Below are 23,099 nucleotides of genomic sequence, written 5' to 3'. Positions count from 1 at the left end.
TAACCTGTAAATATAAAAATGAACTGTTTCTGTTAAATTGACTTTTTTTTTTACACGAAACTAGGACTAAAAATTAGTTATTATACACATTCAAAAACAGTCATTGAGTTCCATATGTACACACCCCAAAGATGTGTTAGGATAAATTGAATTTTATTTGTTGGTCTATGTACAACAAAGCCTCTCGGGACACCCTTGTGACCTCCAGGTAGACTTGGGTAGCAACCGGGCCCACATAAGGTCTAGAAATGCAAGAAATAGAGAAGAAATATTAGAATATACTTACACCTATGGTTTCAAACAATGCCACTGCTACGGTAAATAACCTAATTGAAATGGGCATATTGGCATCCTGATACAGAAGGGCTATAGTGCTTGAACAATAGCCTACACAATTGCATTACTGTACTGACAATAATAATTAATTTCCCATCAATGTATGACTTCCGTTGTGTGATGAACACAAGCTTTCATCAGAGGACAAGACATTCTCATTGTCACAGATCCTGTGGTTGAGAACACTGATGCAGCAGTAGTGTAGAGGACAAGGCACACCTGGAGTCAGTGGGGTGGAGAGCACCTCATTCCTCATCGTCAGCTGGGATCCCCAGTTCCTCATCTGTCCATGCGGACGCATCAGGCCATGGGAAGTGACCCTGAGAGAGAGAGAAGAGGCATCATGGGGTTTTAAGTCTGCCTGACAGACACCGGCTTTGTCTCCATCCTTTCGTCTATGAACCGCCAAAACTAGATGGGACAGGACATACCAGACATAGCTATGATTAGGAGCCTAATCTACATTCAACTCACCATTACTGCATCTGGGTCATGCCAGCAGTGCCACAGGATCCAGAACCACATGGCACTGCTGAGGAGCTCTGCTTGGAACGTCTGGCTCTTGGTGAGTTGTGGGAATTGCCTGTACTGGGCCTCTATGTGTGGTCCACCACCAGCTCTGAAAGGAAACAGAAAACCAGAGCACTGAGAGACTCACTTTATACCAGTATGATGTAGCTTCGCTCTACACATTTGATGAAACCCAACAAACCAGTGGGTTAACATCTGATCATGGCGCCTCCCTCTGGACACCTGTTTAGTAGGCCTATTGTCAGACTGCTAACGTTAGCTAGTCATAAAGTTGTAGCCTAACGTTACTGTTTATAGCTAAGAACGTGAGCATGTGACGAATGTGTACAACTCAGCTGACGTGTGAATGAAGCTTTCTTTAGTTATGAAGGACGATATTGAATTCAACCTTACGAAGTTAGCACATAGCTACCAAGCTGTTAGCTAACGTTTACATTATAACACCCAGTAACGTTACTTACTTTCGGGTTACAATTTTCAGAGGTCCACGTGTAAGAAGCTGCGTCCCGGCCCTAAGGACACCCATGGCCCTTCCTAAAGAAGACATCGTTTTTTTTCTTTCCCCAGTGTTGTTTTCTCAAAATGTCCTTCCACCTTGACACAGAGGGCGACCTACCAACAACGAGCGCTATGATTGGTCCAGATGAAGTTATCGACTCGTGTCGTTTCCACTTTTGCACACTAGATGGAGACAAAGCCCTTTATATGTATGTGTATATTAGGTAGTTACAGAAGTTTACTTTTTTTTTTTATGCATCTATGTATGTAACTCTTAATTAAAAGTGAATCGTATAGTAAATAATGGGGTAAATTTGTATTTTTTCATACATTTGAAAATGTAATGCTGCTTTCCAGACCTGGAAGATTGTGTTGTGACATTGTGAATTAATGCATGCGTGCTTCTGTGCCAACGATCAGAAACTGACAATTGAGCAAGGACGGTTGGTGGTCATTCCAATTTCCTTCCTCTTGATTACAGGTTTTATGTTGGAACGTCATGCATCTCCTTCCTTTGCTTTGATGTTTATGTCTTCCATGACATGGGTGAGTGGTGCGCAGTAGCATAGTAGTAGAAAATGGAGTGCGTTTGTTTTGCATCCAATATAGTAAATTCTGGTGGAAAGGAAATTATATGACGGCAGTCAGGTTTAATGAATAATCAAGTGACAAAAGACAGGCATAACTGGTACAAATAGTTAATGACCATTTAAATTACTAGAGCAATTCTTCTCTGGGGTAATTGTGAAGAGTCTGTGCGCCATTTACTGATTAATGAATAAGAGAACCGAGTGGGACAACATGGCGGACAAGCTCTAAGCTCCCTATCAACAGCTAAGCGATTTGACAGTTGCTTTTGTCCGTAAGGAAAATCTTACTAAAATATCAAAGGTTCAATTAACTTCGCGTTCCATCAGTTGTAATGTATCCAGCTGTAATCGAATAATTGTTACTTTAAAATCCTGCAGAAAATGAAATCTCTTCCCTTTCATGCCAGTGTTCAGTTCAGCTTTTGTTGGCCACTTTTACATTTTCATAGACATTGACCGTTACTTTCCATCCATCCTTCGACTTGTGTAGATAAGATGGCTCGTCAGTCTGCATCCTCGGTTTAAATGCCAAAACAGGAAATACCAAACAAGACTTTCCGCCAAGCCAGTACTGGTTTAGAAACTATGCTTTCCGCATTCATCTCGGGAGTGCGCTTTATGCACGTGCATGATCGTTAACGGCAGGCGCCATCTTATTTGCCACTACTACGTTGTTGCAATTTCACAAAACTACGCAAAGTGATCTATACCTTTCTGCATACAATACGTTGAATGGCGAGTTCATTTGAGTAATTCCTATCGCCGAACAGTAATATTGCTCATCCCGTATTTATCTTACATTTCAACGCATTGTTTTTCTTGACTCATCTCTAATGGCGTCTGGCTCTGCAAGTTCTCCGGTTGCGCCACTCTCCCCTCACAGCTCAGAACCCGCCTACAACCGATGTCCGAATGATGTCATCAGAAGCCAACCATTTCTGCAAAAACAGCCCTATTCATGCATCATTGGTTGAGAGCAATGTCAATCTATCAAAACAAGAACGCCATTTTGCGAAATCGAGTTAACCCTAGATTTTACCACCTAATCTCATCTCAATCGAACTGGCCGCAAACTAGGCTACTTCTTGATAACGTCTCCAAATATTGTAATAATGATAACCCTACACCCTACAAAAAAAAAAATATATATATATATACCGTATTATAGCCCAACAACTGCTGTACAATATCACCTACGTTCGCTATAAGGTTTCCGAAAAGGATTGTAGTTGTAGCAGTTATGAAGGCTCATCTACTCTGTCAAGACGATTTGATTCAACCAACAGACGAGAAATCCGAGCAAACTGCGAGTTCAATTTCAGTATTACGCGTGCGCGCGGGGTTGCGGTTTGGCTACATCTCACTGGGGGAGGGGAGGTCGAACTGTAATGTGATGTGAACAGGCATTGACTGTATATGTGAACAGGACTGGAAGATTCGCAGGAGCCACTGTATCTTCGCCTTAATTCGAACGACACGTACACTGATGTCCAACGGATTTTTAGATACATTGTTGCACAGTTGGACGCACCTCTTTAGAAAATTCATCTGTGTGCATTAAATACTTTGAAAATTGGACATGGAGACATTTTACTTTAAACATGCAACGATCAGTTTGCCTTGACCTCTTCATTGTAGCCTATACGCATTGTTCTGAGTATTATTGAGCTAGGCCTACATGTAACATGTATTCATAAGAATAGTACAGTTTCTTTGGAAGACTGGAATACTGTAACAGCAATTATGAGCGAAATGTACTTGGTAACAATAGCACATGATGCATGCATTTGTAGATTGTGTTGATATTACTTGGTCAGTACTACCTGCCCCCCCCCCCCACCATCCCTTACCATGGGCTCTTGTATAAGTGGGTTACATAAGATATGTTTCCTCCTACTGAGTTGGGCAGCAGATTTAGATACTCATTTCAAACTCTGGTAACTAGGGCCTAATAATTGCAATTCATTAGTTTGTTTTATTTGTAGCAGATACAAAAGGCACGTCATGGACCTCAAAGTGACAATACAATATCTATTTTTGTTTTACTATTTTAATAAAGTTTCACATTTTGCAGTAGGATCATCTATAAAAGTGAAAAGAGCACTTGAATGAAGGAATCTTTGTGACATGAGCGGTGGTGAGATGCCAGACCATAGATATAGAACATGGTATGTCTCTGTGCCAGACATCATGGTCATATGGTTGACAAAAGCACATCAGATTGCTTTGCAGTTAAGAGAAGTGGGAAACAGGAGGGAAAGGGCTGACAATTCAACAAGTTCCTCGAGAGGAAGTTATAAAAGCAACAGGACTTTGTCCTTGGCTGCTAAGAAACAGCATTGACTACACACACAGTGCTTGACTTGGACTGAAATACTGTAGGTGCCAGTACTCATTTTGGGTACTGTTTATATTTAGGTGCAGGATCTCCACAATACTTTTAAGCTAATATTCTATAGGAGGTGCAGGATTTCAAGCAGTAGAACATTTGAGGTGCCGGTACTCAGCTCCGGTAAATTCTGCCCAAGTCAAGCACTGACTACCCAAATGTACACCCTCACACATCAAAGTGTACAAATTGTTCTCAGATACATGTTGAAAAGAAAACACGTGAGCTGAAAAGAAAAACTATATACAGAACTATGTACATGAGAGTTTAGGCTATGCCTTGTATTGTTTTACATTTTAGTCATTTAGCAGACGCTCTTATCCAGAGCGACTTACAGTTAGTGAGTGCATACATTTTTTTCATACTGGTCCCCCGTGGGAAACGAACCCCCAACCCTGGCGTTGCAAACGCCATGCTCTACCCACTGAGCTACACAGGACTATTATATGCTTATATATGTGTGACACATAGTATTCAAATGTTTATTACATATTCATCCCTTATACGTGACAATACATGTTAACAATATGTGTTACGGAGCATTATTTCAGTGATACTTTTAGTTATGGTAATAAAACAGAACCAAAAAACGACACAAAAAATGTAATTGAATCCTATTAATGTTTTTTTTTTCCTCTCATTGCTTCTCAATTCAGCCATTTTACTGTTTTAAGCCGTTCCCACTTGTCCCTTTGTTGCATCCGGGAAGCGCTTCATGACAGCATCTGTGGAGGGAAAAATATATTGTCTGTCATGTATTGTAATTTTGTGTTGCACCATGTTGCTTGATCTTTCAAGCAGTTGAAGGAAAATGTAAATGTTTATGAAATTTTTTAATTGACAATAAAGAGGTATATTATTCTATTCATGGCAATGGATTCATTTTTAATGAGTTGTTGAACGTATGACTATAAATGAAGTTTGGAGATCATGTTGTATAAATTAGGATTATAAGCAAGAGGATTTATTGTAATTTTAAATATATATTAAGCAATAAGGCAGGAGGGGGTGGTATATGGCCAATATACCACGGCTATGGGCTGTTCTTAAGCACGACGCAACGTGGAGTGCCTGGATACAGCCCTTAGCTGTGGTATATTGGCCATATAACACAAACCCCCGAGGTGCCTTATTGTTATTGTAAACTGGTTACCAACATAGATAGAGTAGTACAAATAAATGTTTTGTCATACCCGTGGTATATGGTCTGATATACCACTGCTGTCAGCCAATCAGCATTCAGGGCTCGAACCACCCAGTTTATAAATATATATAGGTCATTTTCTAGAACCAACTCGTTGCAACTGAACTCACATAAATCCTGCATAGTGGCATCAGACAGTGGCAAGATTTGGACTACAGACACAAAACTACAGAACAGGCAGGGCATCGGACGCGTGAACGCGCATGTAGCCAACTCTCCTTTCACGGCGCCCCTGCAATCTTGGGCTCGAGGACCCCGGAGAGTGTAGGGGCGGGGCTCGGGTTAGGGGTTGATGGGGCTGGAGGAGGCGGAGTCACGACAGTCCTGCCAGGGCCGCCATTTTTGCAAAGGGAAAAGAGACAGGGTAGAGGGGATCTAATTTCCAACAGTCGGCGTAGGTAAGACACAATTTTAACGGTTCGGAACTGACTGTCATTATTGGGTTCCAATAACTACCAAATAACATTAATTACAGTAGGGGGAGTCTCAAGAAGACTGCTATCAGTGTAAACATTTTAAAACCTTATAGAGCCGCAGTGTGGAGTGAAGTAGCTATTGTTTTGGTTGTGCAGAGCGAGGCTCTAGCGACGGGGGTCTCACCCAGGTCCCTGTTTCTTTATTCAGGGTATCTACAGTGGACTTTAACGGTAAGTAAAACGCTTTAAAACTACCTCATACGTTGTCTTAGTTTCAAGAGCTCATTAAGTTAGTCTAGCTAGCCAGCTTACCGACTTGGTTTCTCATGGCTACCTACAGTAGCTAGTAACGTTAGCTACGTGCGATGCTGTAGCTAGATGGAAGTTTATAATAACTAGCTTTCTGGTATCAAATCCGTTTTCAATATAAGTGAGCCACTTTTTTCAGAATTTGTTAGTCCTGAATTAGAGTTGTTTTGTTGGTGTAACGTTAGCTGGTGTTAACTGGCTAGCAACTATTATCATTTGATAGTTAGACATTGGTGAGCTAGCCAACGTTAGCGCGTTTGAATTTTAGATTCAACTGTCTGCTTCTGAAACGTTAGCAAGCTTACTTAGCTAATGCAGTTGAATAACTAAATGTGATTGTTTGTTAATGAAGAGAAAGGGAAGCAATACTTTATCAAACATTAACTATTTTGGTTAGTTAGTTATACCTGCAATGTCAGTATGCTGTTGCAGTCAAACGTAACGTTAGCTAGCTAACTAGGTGGTATGAAAAACTACCCCGCTCTCTTTTTCAACCAGCCCCCAAAGGATGGTCAGGTTCCCATGCAATAGGCTAATGGTAAAATTGTACTTACAGAACAAGTAAACCATGAATTGTATTGAAGTATTTGTTGGACTGGCTTCATATGTGGTTGGAAGTGCGCTTCTTGTTGATCATAGGAAGGGTTATTTCCGTTTATGAATAACTAGCCAGCAAGTCCACAAAATGTGGTGTTGCGCAGAGGGCATCGACAGGGCTTTTGTTTACATACACAGCTAGATTACTAAAGACTACGTATAATTATCGCTGGAAATTGTAGTTGCATTATATTTCTGTTGAAAGTTAAATCGCATGTCCACAATTGTGTAAATACATTTTTTAAATATATATAAAACTAGAGGCCTCAGTCACGAGATGAACAAACGGCTATTGGGCCAATAAACTCCCACCATTCTATTTTGTTGCTAACTAGCTGACAAATGCATTGCATCCCTTAATTTAGATTCAGAGGGTATGTAGTTTAACTGCTGCAAACGTGGGGGGAGGGGACCATACTAAAATCGGGAAATCTTGCCTCTGACAATGTAGCCTCTATGGCCGTTTAAACTGTGCGATTGGTTACAATAGATTGACTCAATGTTATTTCAAAGGGAAATCATTAACTGCGAGAATGGATATTCAGCAGGTGTGTTAACATTGCGCATTGTCCACACCAGGATGTGCAAGTTGCCTTACTATCTTAGCTAGCTAATCTTTCCAGGTTCTAGCCCTCGTTGGCCAGCGTTACCGCAGTTCGAACGCTAATATTAGCTAGCTAAGTACTGTAACAACTGATGTAGCAGTCTGGTAGTAGTACAAGCTTCAAATATTTATACTGTAACTAACTTGTGTATTTATGACCTGGCATTTTTTTAAAGACGAAGCTGCCCAATGTAATTTGTTAGCCGCTAGCTACGTAGCCTGAGAAAATGGTTCCTTTGCCGAGACGCGCTAGCCAACGTTTTGTAGCTTTGAAAGCCATTGCAGCTAGCGTGGCTAGTTTTAGCTAACAAGCGAGCTAAATTATCGACGAGATATTCATTTGTCAAATAATAACTACACAGACGGTATCGACAGATTTGATACTTAAGTAAGAATGTGTGAAACAGACGATTGATTGCTTTCTTGGGGATTTTCTTCTCGTGGCGAGGGTCCCCCAGTTACACGGTTTTCTCGCTGTCCTTAGAAAAGCGCTATGAAAATGGCGGCTTGGCTTGATGTTGTGGTAATTTAATAGCTATGTTCAGCCCTCCACACCCCTATCGGCTGAGCTGACTGCAGCGCCGACACACTCACGGGCAAGCTAGTGCACAATACGATAGATTAATAAGGACTGCTTTCTGTCGTACATTTAAAAGAATGGCAATGTCCGCGTTTAATACAAAAATACATTTGTCTGCTCATAATAGTTTGAGATTCGCCGGCCAACTATCTAGTTAGCTAATCGTTTTTCCCCTCATGTCGTTCAATCACATATCTTTGCTAATATCGTGCTTCGTGGTGCATTGTATTTGAAGAGTATGCAGGATGTATATACAGATACTACTACGACAACGCAATATACAGCAGGTCAGAGTTATTGTAGTTGCTGAATTTGACTATGTTATTGTCAGGTTGTCATATTGAGGAGTTGCATAATAGGATGCTGCACTTTGTATAAAGAACAATTAGGTTTATTGCCACCCCCACTCTAATTTGACCTCATGCTTTGTCCAACACTAAACATTCCCACCCTTTTCTGACAAGTTGGACCAAGTTACCACATTTAACAGTAAGTAGGCTACTAGTCTAACTAATGTGTTTGTCTTTCAATTTATCCAGCCACACAGCAAGGTAGAAAGCAGCAAATGACGGATTTTTTTAATATCTCATAACTCACTATCATTAGGCTACCCTCTCTCACTATGGTAGAATGGTAGGTTCATGAAACATCAATTATATTTTATGGGGTAAGCATGTAAGTAGTTAATTAGTAGTGATTATCTAAAGGTCAGCTCGACTGAGGAGGAAAGCATGATACTGATTGTGGATATGAACTATAGAGCAAGCAGGTCACAACAACCATGATGTGTGTCATTGTCTGGAACTGTGTGCTTGTGTAATATTTACCAGTGTTCAGGTATGACTAGTACTAGAAACTGTCATTAAATTAGCTAGGAAGATTTCAGTGTGGTTAGGCCTAGCTCTTAGAGGAAATTTGGAACATAGGATAATTATTCTCACGTATTTTCCAATTCAGAAAATGTGCCTAATTCACATTCACATGAATAGATAAACAATGGGCTGTTTCCCAAGGCATACCTGGTGGTCAGAGGCCTTACGTTTTGTGAAGGGGGAATGGGGGTCTTTAGGGTCAGTTTTGTGAAACAACAGCTGTGACAAAGACCTGCTGCCCTCCTCTTGCCCCTCCCCCCTCAGCTCCTCAGGCTCAGAACAGATGTCCATCATCAAAAACCCTTCACAAATAATCCAACAATGAAAATAAATGGCCAGGTTTTTTTGTGTTGTCTGTTGTTTTGGTGAAAGTGTTGGAAGTGCATGGTAACACACATCTGGCAAGTGAGGAGCTCTATATCACCCCTCATAGAAATGACAAGGAGCCCCAGTGCCCCACAAGGCTTTTTAAACTTGCCTGGCTACCCCTCACACACATCACTCCACATTGCCCGAACAATCTTCTCTTGACAGTGTACGTCTTTCCTTTCATGTGTTATGACATTTTTCCATCAGCTCAGGCCCCATTCCCAGTAGTGTGGCTCAATCCCCTGGTGGTGGCTCTAGCTTTGTGATGGTGTGAGGCAGGCAGCTCTACACTGCTCCATTCCCTCCTCCCTACTGGCCTGTGAGACAAACCGAAAAAGCTGGATACTTCTTTGTGGTGGAAACTTGGCAGCCTCTGTCCAAATGCCTCCCTTTCCCTCATGACACCATGTTGCCATAGCCTTGTAAGAAGAGACTCCTCCTTACATTAACAGGAAATTACCCAGATTTGTGGCCATCTTGGATGGAGGCTGGCAGGAGAGACTGCCATTAATCTATTCTGTTTTGGTTCTCCAGGCGAGGGTTGTCTTAATTCCCCCTCTGCCAATCGAGGACAGGAGGACAAATTATTGGAGGCAGAGAAGTGTTTTCAGTTTTCACCACAGTGAGGCTGTGCAGCTGCTCTCTTTCTTTCTCTAGAGGAGCCTAGTGAGAAAGCTGTGTAGGCTACCATCGCTGCCACAGCTGACTGACTGACACTCTGATACAGGCACTCATTTGCTTGTGACTCCCCATCTTTCTTTTCACAGACACAGGTGCATGTTTCACAAATGTCTGTCAACAGTGGGGGCAAAGTAAGGCCTCAGACTGCTGTACACTGCTCCCTCTAGTCTTACCACAGCATAGCGTGACTAGATGGAGGGAGGCCCTGGGAGACTTGGGCCTCTCTGTCGGGAGGTAAAATAGACACCAGTTTGAACCGCGCCCTTCATCAGGACAACTGCAGGCTGGAACCCTCTGACAAGTAACGAGGCCTGTGTGTATGGATGTAGCTGGCACTGTAAATAAAAGCTACTGTTTCCCTCAAGGCTGGCCTCTCTGAATACAGTAAACATTTCTCACTTTTGTGTGAACATGTTATGAATACTGGATGAGAGCGGGCCTGCTGTGTGTAATCAGAGGCTGATCCATAATACACAATCCCCAGCCACCAACCTCTTCTTCCTCTTAAAGGGACAGTGGCCTCTGTCGTGGTGCTAGACGTCATGCACTGACTGGAGCGCTTCTTGCTGCGTGGCAGTCATGCTATTATAACCATGTCACGGTCTCGTAGCATTGTAACAGTCTCCCTAACTGCACCATATTCAAAGTTGCCTCACACACTGACTCACACTTCCTTCTCTGGTTCTCTCTTCTCGCTCCCCCTGGTGTGTACCCCTCTCTGCACACTATTGCACAGCTGTAAATACCTGATATGGTGTGTGTGTTTTGCTGGCTGTGTTGACAGGGAGAGGTGGCCTGCCTGCCTGCCACTCCCCCCTGGGGGACAGAGGAGTGCTTGGCAGGGAGCTCTCTCTGCTGTCTCGGGTGAAACCTTTCCTTTCACCTCAACCCCAGGTTGGCTTTTCGAGCTGCCAATAGCCAGGACAGTGGGCCGCAGAGTGAGGAAGTGAAGGAGTTCATTATACAGGATGTTTACTGCTAGTCTGCTATATCGAAAGCAGTGCAGGGTAGGACAGAAGAAGGCCACAGCTCAACGGAGCTGGTGAGAATCTATTGACTTCCCCTCTGCCTGCCTCACCCTCCACTGTAAAGAGTGCCACTTGTGTTTGTGTTGCTCCTTCTGTCCCTGGAGAACAACAGACTCCATCCTGAAACGGTATCATCTGTATAGATATACCTGGCTGACAGCAGTACACTGCCAGCCTAGGGAGTTTTACCCTATGGGGCTGCCTGGCTCTGTGGCTCCAGTGTCCTCCCTGTCTGTGTAGGGCTAGAGCAGGGGTGTCAAACGTCCGGCCCGCGGGCCGGATCAGGCCCGCAAACGGGTTTAATCCGGCCCGCGAGATGATTTTGAAAAAAATAAAAAAATAAATTATAATATTTTTGTAAAGTATAAAAATGCGCTGCAATTTTTCAATAAAATAAACTGCTGTTCCAATTGCGTACACTGGATGGCGAAATAGCAATTGTGTTAAGCAAGCAAACTGTTTATACCGGGGCAGAGCAAGTAGGTCAAGCACGTGCAGCCAATGAGCTACTTCGTTTTGCCCGCGATATTTATTACGGCTTCTACTTTTAACATTATGTGCTTTGGCACCCTCATTGCCCCAATATGTCTCTGTCAAAAAAGAGAAAAGTGGACGCAGAGTGTTCCAAGAAAAATTGTCATCCTATTTATTCACTGAATTGAATGGGAAAGCTGTATGTTTGGTGTGTTCAGAGCATGTTGCAGTGCTGAAAGAATATAACCTTCGTCGCCACTATGTGAGTCTTCATGCCGACAAATATGACAACTTTCAAGGACAGCGGAGATGAGAGAAGGTGAATGAACTGTTGGCGGGTCTGAAGAAACAGCAGTCTGTGTTTACTCACAGCCGAGACATCAGTGACGCTGCAGTGAAAGCTAGCTACCTCATTGCTAATGAAATCGCAGTGGCTTCAAAACCATTTAGTGAGGGTGAATTTGTAAAAACATGCATGATGAAGGCAGCGGAGATTGTGTGCCCTGAAAAGCGGCAGGCTTTTGCAAATATCAGCCTGACAAGAAACACAGTTGCAGACAGGATTTCCGATCTTTCAGTGGATTTGGACAGCCAGTTGAAGCAAAAAGTAAAGTCATTTATTGCGTTTTTCGGTTGCAATTGATGAAAGCACGGACATTACAGATGTTGCACAACTGGCCATTTTTTTCATCCGCGGAGTTGATGACACATTGACCGTCACCGAGGAGTTCGTGGAGTTGGTGCCGATGACAGATACAACGACAGCAGCTGATATTTTTACCGCACTCGTCGGCGCGCTGGACAGGGTCGGAGTGGACTGGTCCCGCGCTGTCAGCCTGGCTACAGATGGTGCGCCCTCAATGATCGGGAAAAAAGCAGGCGTTGTGACAAAGTTCAGAGAGAAAGTGCAATCTGCAAATGGAGGACGTGATTTTTGACTTTTCACTGTATTTTGCACCAGGAGGCTTTGTGTTGCAAGTCATTAAAGATGGATAACGTCATGAAGGTGGTCACCCAAACTGTTAATTTCATCCGATCCAGAAGCCTGAATCACCGTCAGTTTGACAGCCTTCTCAGAGAGAAAGACCACATCTATGGCCTGCCATACCACACTGAGGTAAGATGGTTAAGCCGAGGTGCTGTGCTGAGGCGTTTCTTTGATTTACGAGAAGAAATTGAACAGTTCATTGAAGAAAAGGGCAAACCAGTGTTAGAATTTCATTCCGCAGAATGGATGCAGGACCTTGCATTTATGGTGGATGTTACAGAGCACCTGAATAACTTGAACAAACAGCTGCAAGGGCGCAACAAAGTTGTCACGCAGTATTATGACAGCATACGTTCTTTCAAGTTGAAGCTGTCATTGTGGGAGACGCAACTTGCCGGTGGTGATGCAGCTCACTTCCCCTGTCTGAAAAATGTGTGCGCGACCCAACATGTGGCAGACATGAAGCGGTTCAAAGATAAAATAACGAGACTGTTACGGGAGTTTGAGCTTTCAGATTTATGTTTATATGTTTTTATGTTGATGTGCTATTGTTTTTAATTGATTTTATTTTATTTGTATATTTAACCTATTCTTGACTCTGGTTCTTGCACTTGTTTGGGGAACAGGATTTCATTATTTTTATCTACATTTCTGCCTGAGAAATGACACGCTGATATAGTTCTGTGATATACTTCTGTGAATCACTGAGGCATTGTGTGTTCTTTGTCCTCAGAACTTTCAAATAACTTGAGGTGTTTTATGATTAATAGTGATGTTGTGCTTTTGGACACTGTCCTCAGGCTGCAGCTTTATGTTTATATGTTTTTATGTTGATGTGCTATTGTTTTTAATTGATTTTATTTTATTTGTATATTTAACCTATTCTTGACTCTGTGGTTCTTGCACTTGTTTGGGGAACAGGATTTCATTATTTTTATCTACATTTCTGCCTGAGAAATGACACCCTGATATAGTTCTGTGATCTGTGATATACTTCTGTGAATCACTGAGGCATTGTGTGTTTGTGTGTTCTTTGTCCTCAGAACTTTCAAATAACTTGAGGTGTTTTATGATTAATAGTGATGTTGTGCTTGTACTATTTTGGACACACTGTCCTCAGGCTCCAGCTTTATGTTGTATGTTGATCGTATTAAAACAAAGAGAACAATCTGAAGTTGTTGTTTTTAAGTTATATATATATACCATGATTTTTCCGGTCCGGCCCACTTGGGAATAGATTTTCCTCCATGTGGCCCCTGAGCTAAAATGAGTTTGACACCCCTGGGCTAGAGTCAGGCCCTTAGTAGCCCATGGGAGGCTGGCCTTGCTCTGAGGCCCAGCACAGTTGCGTAGGTCAAACACAAGAGGAGAAGAGGGAGCCAGGGTTCAGATAACCAGTTTCTGTTAAATGGGCCTTTAGCTAGTTAGACTACCTCCCAAATAGCTGGCCCTGGGCTGGGGCTGCTGCAACAGCAATCCTGATACTTCCCTAGCCCCGTCCACTTCTTGTTGCTGTACTTCTTGTTGCTGTGCTACATGCTAACGCTACCTGCAGTTGAAGTCAGAAGTTTACATTCACTTAGGTTGGAGTCATTAAAACTTGTTTTCAACCACTCCACAAATTTCTTTTTAACAAACTATAGTTTTGGCAAGTCGGTTTGGACATCTACTTTGTGCACGACACAAGTAATTTTTCCAACAATTGTTCACTGTATCACAATTCCAGTGGGTCAGAAGTTTACATACACTAATTGACTGTGCCTTTAAACAGCTTGGAAAATTCCAGAAAACGATGTCATGGCTTTAGAAACTTCTGATAGGCTAATTGACATCATTTGAGTCAATTGGAGGTGTACGTGTGGGTGTATTTCAAGGCCTACCATCAAACTCAGTGACTCTTTGCTTGACATCATGGGAAATTCAAAGGAAATCAAACAAGACCCCAGGAAAAAAAATATTGTAGACCTCCACAAGTCTGGTTCATCCTTGGGAGCAATTTTCAAACGCCTGAAGGTACCACGTTCATCTGTACAAACAATAGTACGCAAGTATAAACACCATGGGACCATGCAGCTGTCATACCGCTCAGGAAGGAGACACGTTCTGTCTCCTAGAGATTAACGTACTTTGGTGTGAAAAGTGCAAATCAATCCCAGAACAACAGCAAAGGACCTTGTGAAGATGCTGGAGGAAACGGGTACAAAAGTATCTATATCCGCAGTAAAACGAGTCCTATATCGACATAACCTGAAAGGCCGCTCAGCAAGGAAGAAGCCACTGCTCCAAAACCGCCATAAAAAAGCCAGACTACGGTTTGCAACTGCACATGGGTTTAAATGTATTTGGTTACGGTGTATGTAAACTTCCGACTTCAACTGTACTTAGTGCAAGGCAGTCTGGGTACTGGGCAGATTCAGTGGAGGCGAGGGTGGATGTGGTGGTTGGTGATATAACGCCAGCGCGAGCCAGGCGTGAAATCGATCATGGAACAGTGCTGTAATGGGGCTTGAGTGTCTCTGACCAGGGCTGGGCGATATGGCCAAAATATCATATTTTCAAATTGTTTACATTATTTGACGGTATTTAATGTTTTTTTATAATAAAGGTTCTACATTTGTTTTATGAGTAGTGTGAGACCCTAGGGTGGCAACACCTACATTCTAAGTGATTTCAATGAGTCTTTCTCCATTCTGATTTGTTTTATACTGTTCAATTCAACCAAAAATAATCTCCAGCATTTTAATCAATTTCTGCATTTACTGTTCTCATTTGAGATAATTTCCACATTGCCACGTAGGGCTGCACGATATTGGCAAATAATCGATATGGGACCCTATAATCTTTGGCTACATTAAACGTTTCTTCATGTAGCCAACATATCCATGCTTCGCCTATACCTCTTTTGATTTAGAAGATACTGTTGCACAAACAACATGCTGATTTAGGCCTACGCCATTGCTGGTATCAGTTTGTTAGCTAGCTGTGTTTGCTCTGACTCGGTACATTTATTAGCTAGCTAACTAGCGATTAGCATTAGTGGCTAACACGATTTTGCTAAAACTTGCTAAGAAAAGACTAGCTGTTTGCAGATGTAAGAAACACAAACTACAATAGTGTAATTATAGAACGCTTGTGGATTTATATTAAGAAGCAATGTGGAAACATTGTCATCAACATTGTTGCATGTGCTGCTTTGACCATGCAGTGTGTCTCGTGATCAAGCGACAACAAATGCGCTCCTTGAGTGACAGGGGGCGGGGCTAGGTCTGTGTGGAAAGCGGCATTGGAGAGAGAGAGAGAGAGAAGAGACGGATGACTCAAGTAGCGTGTAAACTAAAAATGGATGTTACATACGGCATATCACATTTAACAAACCAAACATTAAAATACCGTTATAGAAGGTAAAGTAAATCCCAAACCGGTCTGTGCATCAATACCGGTATATCGTAAAATATGGTATACCGCCCAGCCCGATCTCTGACTGTTCTTTTGGTGGATAAATTCCGACCCCTCCCCCTTCAGACAGTTACACACAACCACACACTGCTATACTATGGCCGGGGTCTCTAAATTCTCTGCAATTAACACCAGGCACAGAAAAGCTGCATTTGCGCCTGTCAGTCTCACTTTTATTTGGTTTGAGTAGTTGGGCTTTCTTTCCTAATATAGACAAGACTGAGTCACACAGGCGAGCTCAGCGCCAAGCAATGATTTGGTTTGTCATCGGTCATCCCTATCAAATGTAAGAATGTCAAGTGGAGCCCGCCTGTGCTGTGTTAGGGAGAGGAGAGGAGTGTGTACGGAGGGAGAGTAGGCCAGAGCAGGGCTGTACTGCACTGAAAACCCTGGCTGGCTGGCTGTAGCCTGCACCTGAGATGGGAGATGCAAAAATCCCTGTTTTTGAAGATCCCTCCTTTACCCTCTGTGTGTGTGTGTGTGTGTGTGTGTGTGTGTGTGTGTGTGTGTGTGTGTGTGTGTGTGTGTGTGTGTTCGTTTGACAGGGTACAAGCCCAAAGTGTGTAGGGTGATGTGTGTAGAGTAGCCTCTAGGGCACACTGTCTCTCGCTCTCTCTCTCGCACACACAGAGTGCTGGCCTGGGGCCATTGTCTGCTGGTGGTGGTTAGTGTGCTCTGCAAAGCGTGGATGTGGACAAAGCAATATCATTCTCTCCCCAATGCCTTTTAGTGGGCCTGGATACAGTGCAGTTTGCTGCTGCGCTATAAGTTGTCAATGGTCTGCTGGCATCTTTTGACGGCCACTAGTGGTGCCCAATCTCTAACACAAGCATACACACATTGTAGGCCTACATCCCCAACGTCCTGTATTATTGATGAATGGCTTCACCTTCAGAGATAAAGCACAGAGGGAGCCCTGGCAGCTTGGGCACAGTGATTAATGAAGGACAGGACAGCTGATGCAGAGAGTAACCCTGTTTGGGCACTGTGAAAAGAAGGGTTGCGACATTCTGATGGTGTCTTTTTCCAGTGTATAGGAGTGTCTTCATTTTGGGGTGGTGGGTGTGTGCGCTCATGGCTGGCTGCTGCGATGACTCAGCCTATGAGGATGGTGTGAAGTCACTTCAGCTCTCTGTTCAGAACTTGGAGGGAAGGAGGAGAGCAGCTTCATTTAGAATCCCATCTTTATTTCCAGCGTTCTCTTCTCCCGGCTCAAAATCAAACACTGAGACTTGGCCCAAAAAGCCTCAATGAAAACAAGCTCTGACGTACGGCGGCTCCAACTAGCCTAGCACGAGGGAGCGTGTGTGTGAGCTGAATTCAGTTCAGTGACTGGTCTGTCTGAAAAGGAGCGCTATTTCCCCACACAATGACGTGACTGTGTCCTTAGTGAGGAGGGGAGATTGGGGAAGGGAGGAGAGGAGGGTAGGGCGAATGAGAAGAGGGGAGAGTGGGCTCAACTCTCTCTGCTGTACTCTCCAACCCAGTCTCAGAAGGCTGCTGTGCCTGCCTGTGCTAAAGGAACCCTAGTACCCATACAGGAGTTTGGGCGACTCCCCCACCCCTCTCCCAAACAGAGGGTAGATGGATCATTTGGAAGGCTCCCTGCAGCGCTGTGAGATCTTAGATGAGCGAACATCAGACAGAACGAGGGAGGGAGTGGGGTGCTACAGCTTTCCTCCTCGCTTGACTAGCTAGTATTACTGCCATTATCATTTTTTCTTTCTCTCCCCCTTTCCCTCCTGTACTCTCCCTCCCCTCCCAGATCTCTCCCCTTTCCCCTCATTCACCATTTTCTCTCTCTCTCTCTCTTTTTGGGTTTCCATAACGGCAGTGGATCTGGCTGAATGAAGGTGTCTTTAAGTGCCCTCTCTTGCTCTCTCACTCTCTCTCTCAGCCTCTTTGTAATTAGGAGCCCTGTCTGCGGCACTCCCCTTCATTTCTATGCTCTGAGGTTTATTTAGGAAGTGCAGAGAGGAGAGAGAGAGAGATCCGGTGGTGGTGGGGTGGATGGGGCACGGAGAGGGAGGGCAGAAGGAGCGAGGTGGAGAAAGAGCGAGGGAGCGCTTGTCTTTTTCCTCTGCTTTTTTTGGCATGTTGGTCCCGTGTGACAGACGGCTCCGCTAAAGGAAGTGGGAGGAGCGTCGGAGGCAGTCACAGCACTCAGATTTAGTCAGGAATGCTGTACTGTACTTGTTAGCCTTTTTTCCAACCCCCCTTTTGTGAGGCTTGAATGTGTCTGGCCCTGGTGCAGTGGCTGTAGCTGTGTGTGTATGCGCGTGGCTGTGGGTGCCTCCCAGCAAAGGAATGTGTGCAAGGGTCTAGAAGGGGAGGGGGTTTGGTTTATCTGTCTGTGCGGGGGGGTGTGTGTGTGTGTGTGTGTGAGCTGAGCATGTGTGTGTGCATTCCTGAGCAGTGACAGCAGGATTCCCTTAGACAGAGGCAGAGATGAACACAGCAAAACGCTTGGAAACAGATGGCCTGTTTCCGAAGGAAGGGATTTTTACTACACCAAAACATACTGAGCCTTTGAGATAATACAAAACGGTTGTATGTCATTTCAGTGTTCTGGCTAAGTGCCCCATTGTTACGGGGAAATGTTCCACCAACAATTGGATTCCATTGTTAATTGAGCCACACACAGCTGGCTGTGATATGGGCCCTTCTGTTTAAAGGGACTGTAAAAATGTTTCCGCCATCTAGTAAACCTGAAATGTGTGTGTCTGAGATGAGCCCTCTCTGCTGGAGGGCTGGTGCACACACACACACACACACAGAGGTGTGAACTCTGTCTAGGCATGTGTCCCTCCCACTAATCCCACTTATCAACAACGCTGTGCTCTCAGTATCAGGGGCAGCACATATGCTCCGGTCTGGACACATGCATTGCATTACAACGGCTATAAGCTATAATGGCCTGTACATTACCACCAACTGTTTGTTTATAGGGTAATTGGGACAGGTCTATTTAATCTATTTGCATAGCATTATTGCCTGTTAGCAGGAATGGCTATTGGTTACCTCTGTTGTCTGTCAACCTACCATTTAGTCCCTCCTCCTACTGCTCTCTTCATCCCAGAGAGGCTACAGTCTGTCTGACACCTAATGCAGTTAATTATTGACTTAGTCTTTCTATGCATCTCCTGTCCACCTGCAACGCTGAACAAACAGTGTGAGAGGGGGAAGGAGAGAGGGAGAGTGAGACAAGATGGCTATTTAACACTGGCTTTCACATCCAGACACAGCCAGGGGTTTGTGACAGCTCTAATTCCAGCGTTAAAGGATTGTGTGTGTGTTTCTTTTAGAGAGTGTATGTCTGTGTGTGTGTGTGTGTGTGTGTGTGCTGTTCTGCTCAGTAGAACACTCCTGCTCTGTGAAAAGATGGCCTCTGTGTTGTTGCGTTTTTCTTTCTCCTCCATTAATGGCCGCCAGTCAGAGCTCTGTTCTCTCACACCCCCTTGTGGTGGAACACTGCCACCGCAGCATCCTGCATTCCTGGCAGTCTGTGTAGAGGTCGCATTTGCCAAGTTTACCGACACCAGGCATCGCCTTACTATAGCTCCTCTTCCCCCTTGCATCCATCAATGTCTCAGGTAGCCAGTGAGGTGGGTGAGGGTTCTCTAGGGAAATTCCTATCATTCCGTGTTACTAGCCGTTAGCTAGTAACTACAGCTCACACAGCTGAATTTATGAATCATTGTGCTTCCTGGAAATACCCCAGTTTTCAGTCTGACTTATCACATATTGGTGACTGTCCCTTTTTGCACCATGCTAACTCCCTTGTTGTCTCTCTCTCTCCCTCTGTGGCAGGCCTTGTGGATGCACTTAGATGTCTGCAATGAGTGCTGTGGCTGGCATGCCTCAGTGTTTTGGACTCCCGTGCTCTGGACTCAGTAGGACAAGAATTGATCAGCAGAGAACGTCATGAGCATAGTGATCCCTGTAGGGGTGGACACAGCAGACACCTCATACCTGGAAATGGCTGCAGGCTCAGAGTGAGTATACAAATGTCTTCAGGTCCAAACCAACATCTCATGATTCATCTCACCCTTCTCTTACTCTCTCTATTCTCCTTTTCACTCTCTCGCTCTCTCTGTCTCTGTCTCTCTCTGTCTCTCTGTGTTGCATTGATTCTGTTCTCGCCCTGCTGAGGGGCTCCATAGCCCTGCTGTCTGCTGTACTGGACAGGCCTGGTCAATCCCATTGATCACATACATAGCACTCAGCGTCTCACACCAATCACTTCCCATAGACATTCTCAATGCCCTAGCTATTAATCTGACCAGACCACCCAAGTTCCATATATGACAAAACACACTTTGTAGAGAAGATATGAGGCAGAATAGCTTTATTTAACTAGGCAAGTCAGTTAAGAACAAATTCTTATTTACAATGACGGCCTACACCGGCCAAACCCGGACGACGCTGGGCCAATTGTGCGCTGCCCTATGGGACTCCCAATCACGGCCGGTTGTGATACAGCCTGGAATCGAACCAGGGGGTCTGTAGTGACGCCTCAAGCACTGAGATGCAGTGCCTTAGACCGCTGCGTCACTCGGGAGCCCATTTATGCTGTGCTTATGACTATCTAGCGTCACACACCCTTACTGTTCACTTTATATTTCTGAGTTGTTGCTTCTGTGTAATACACTGTCAGTGTAGCTAATGTCATGATTTAGAATGACTCCTACCAACCTGATACCTCCACGTGGAGAGAGAATTTTACTCTGAAAATGACGCACCTGATCCTTCTGTCTGTACTCTGTACAACAACAACATACTGCCCTCCTCACAGTCTGTCCTATACTCTCCTCAAGGATACAGTCAAGGTATTATAGACAAATAAGAGAGACCTCATCTGTGCTCCTGTGGTTGAAGAATAGAAAGGTGTGTTTTTAGAGGGGCTTGTCTCTTTAAATGGGGCCTGTCACTCTCCCCCAGCCTTAAGAGCTGTTGCGGGCAGCCACCGCTGGTTGCCATGGAAACCTCCCCCCAATGTCTCCCTTCCGCACTGCGCAGGGGCCATTGCCATGGTCACCGGGATGAATGACAGGTGGCCCTCTTGCGGTTAAGGCGTCTTAAATGGTTCCAGTCGCGCTCACCTCTCTTTCCCCCTTCTCCCCCCTTCCAGTGAGCTTTTTTTAGGGTTGCGTCTCATCCCAGGGCCCTTCTGTTCATAGGGGCGGGTTTTAAGCCCTCTCTCTCTCCGCCCTGCGTCTGCCTGCCCCTGCCTGATTCAGATTTCGTCAAATGAAGTTAACAAGCTTGAATTGGGCCTCCGCTGTGATGGTTTCATACAGCGCACAGAGTATGGCTGGCTGGCTGTAAAACTCACACACACAGAACTACCTACCGCCACTGTGCCCACAGACCAGGGTAGTTATCATCTAGCCCTCTTCCTACCACCCTACTGATAAAACTGGACATGTCACAGATCCTTGGTGCCCTTTTGAGGCCCTCGTGTTCTGAACACAGAGCAGAAGTTAGCATTAGCGTGTTAGCGTGCTAACCCTAGGAACACCAGGGCTATCCCCAGAGGAGTGGTCACGGCCTCTCCACCTCCCTCTGAAGGATGCAGCGTTGTGAGCGAGCTGGGGTGTGTGTGTGTGTGTGTCGTGACAAGCTGCGTGTGGTGGCCGTGTGTGATTCTACCTACCCAGCGACACACGGGGCACAGTGTGCGTGTGCTCGCCAACGGCTACATTGAGTTGCCATGGCAGTGAGTGGAAACACTTTGGAGTGAAGGCATTGCCTCTGGCTGTGCAGAATTGATCTCTCTCTCTCTTCTCTCTGTGTGTGTGATCTCTTGCTCCATATTAAGCTCTCTCTTGAGCTGTGAGCTATGATTAGCACATGCCTAGCCTAGCTGTCTGTTTAATTGAAACCTCCATTCCATCTCTGTTGTCTCTCTCTGCTGTCTTTGCTCTCTGAGTCTCCCAGTGTCTCACATCGCATAGCTTCCCCCTAGACGTGTGTGTGTGTGATTGTATGATATTGTGATTGACTATAGCATCATGCACTTTGTCTCTGTGTCTCTGTCCCTTGGTCCCTGACTTCCTATGAGACATACATGATTGATGCAGTCATTCTCAGTCCCTCTAGCCTAGTCACACTGAGACCAAACATGGCCCCTCGCCATCCGTCAAACAAACTCACTCATCACTCGTCTGTTCTCTTCTCCTTTTTATATCATCCCCCTCTCTCACCAGAGGGACTATTCCAGGAAAACACAATAAAGCCCATTTGAAATACTCATTTAATACATTAATGAAAACGTTCCGTCTCACCACTGAATGATGCATGCTGCATCCCTGCAAATCCCTGATTTATGAAGTATAGATTTTACCCGAGTAAATCATTCACACACAGTTGTCAGTAGCCTACTTTCAAGTTTATTTGGTTTGGGTTACTTCTCTGCCCTGGGGAGGGTAGTGAACTGTGTGTGTGTGTTTCAGCGAGTTATGTACACACCTTCCCCGGGGCCCACGCCTAGACCTTTTTACATGCACTTACGTTTTCACTTTGAGCGCCAATACCATATTTAAGGAAGTGTTGCACAGTGAGCGTTGGGAGGTGATGGTGTGCAGCACGCGGTGAGACTAGGGGGGGAACCACTGACTCCACCAGGTACTGTACTGCTGCTTTACCCTAGGAGGGACAGGGTGACTAGAGGGAAGGAAGGAAAGGGAGGGTTGGAGCATTGGAGAGGAGTGTGTGTTTGTACTTTAACACGCAGACACGTGGCACGTCCATTCGTTGGAGTAGCCTAGTTTTGCCTCACTACTGTGATGCTACGAACTGTCTTGGCTTGTCACGTATTCCAGTTGCTGGCTAGAAGTGTTTCTGCTGGGCAGTGTGTGTGTGTGTGTAGTTTCACATATTTTCTCTTTATTATTCTGGGTTTGTGTGTCAGCTGTTCCTAGTACTAGATAGCCTGTTTGAGCCGTACAGCCATAGCATCCCCTCAGGCAGTCTACTACGCCATCAGACCACATATACAGTTTGTAACACGGTACCTTTGAAGCTGTCCAGTTTGTTTAGTGGGCTTTTCTCTTGTAGTCTGCATTGTTAGCTAAACGTTTTGGCAGGGCAGTTGGCCTCTTGTCAAGGTTTCATTTTGCCTCTGCTTCTGAGATGTGTTTGAATGTGCAAAGCCAGCTTCGATACACCTGGGGGA

At 44.6% G+C, this 23,099-nt stretch overlaps 2 protein-coding genes and 1 long non-coding RNA gene across 3 annotated transcripts in view; 1 reads left to right on the top strand and 2 right to left on the bottom strand.

Annotated features, from left to right (window-relative positions):
* Positions 1-136: 136 nt before the first annotated feature.
* On the bottom strand, positions 137-1,500 carry ndufb2 (NADH:ubiquinone oxidoreductase subunit B2). The gene is made up of 4 exons (XM_041893598.2): positions 1,329-1,500; positions 811-955; positions 556-656; positions 137-242 (listed from the first exon to the last, which is right to left on the bottom strand). Exons 1-3 carry the CDS (start codon positions 1,412-1,414, stop codon positions 582-584), a joined length of 306 nt encoding a protein of 101 aa, XP_041749532.2. The 5' UTR covers positions 1,415-1,500; the 3' UTR covers positions 137-242; positions 556-581.
* Positions 1,501-4,812: 3,312 nt separating this feature from the next.
* Positions 4,813-5,572, bottom strand: LOC121579235. The gene is made up of 2 exons (XR_006002881.2): positions 5,538-5,572; positions 4,813-5,069 (listed from the first exon to the last, which is right to left on the bottom strand). It is a non-coding gene; the product is annotated as an uncharacterized LOC121579235 (long non-coding RNA).
* A 3-nt stretch (positions 5,573-5,575) lies between these two features.
* The window catches only part of kmt2e (lysine (K)-specific methyltransferase 2E), a 30,868-nt gene continuing 13,344 nt past the window's right edge, over positions 5,576-23,099 (top strand). Inside the window, 2 exon segments of the mRNA XM_045223347.1 lie at positions 5,576-5,946; positions 19,733-19,917. Of these exon segments, the coding sequence (XP_045079282.1) occupies positions 19,847-19,917 (71 nt within the window). The 5' untranslated portion in view covers positions 5,576-5,946; positions 19,733-19,846.

The sequence above is a fragment of the Coregonus clupeaformis genome, chromosome 1 (genome assembly GCF_020615455.1).
Source record: "Coregonus clupeaformis isolate EN_2021a chromosome 1, ASM2061545v1, whole genome shotgun sequence".
In the NCBI taxonomy this organism is placed as follows: Eukaryota; Metazoa; Chordata; class Actinopteri; order Salmoniformes; family Salmonidae; genus Coregonus; species Coregonus clupeaformis.
The sequence above is the reverse complement of the archived record's forward strand: the minus strand, read 5'-3'. Positions and strand labels throughout refer to the sequence as shown.

Coding starts and splice junctions, on each gene's coding strand:
- ndufb2 (XM_041893598.2), bottom strand. CDS start 1,414: ATGTCTTCTTTAGGAAGGGCCATGGGTGTCCTTAGGGCCGGGACGCAG. Junction 956..1,328: donor CTGAAAATTGTAACCCGAAA/GTAAGTAACGTT, acceptor GTTTCCTTTCAG/AGCTGGTGGTGGACCACACA. Junction 657..810: donor ATGACCCAGATGCAGTAATG/GTGAGTTGAATG, acceptor TCTCTCTCTCAG/GGTCACTTCCCATGGCCTGA.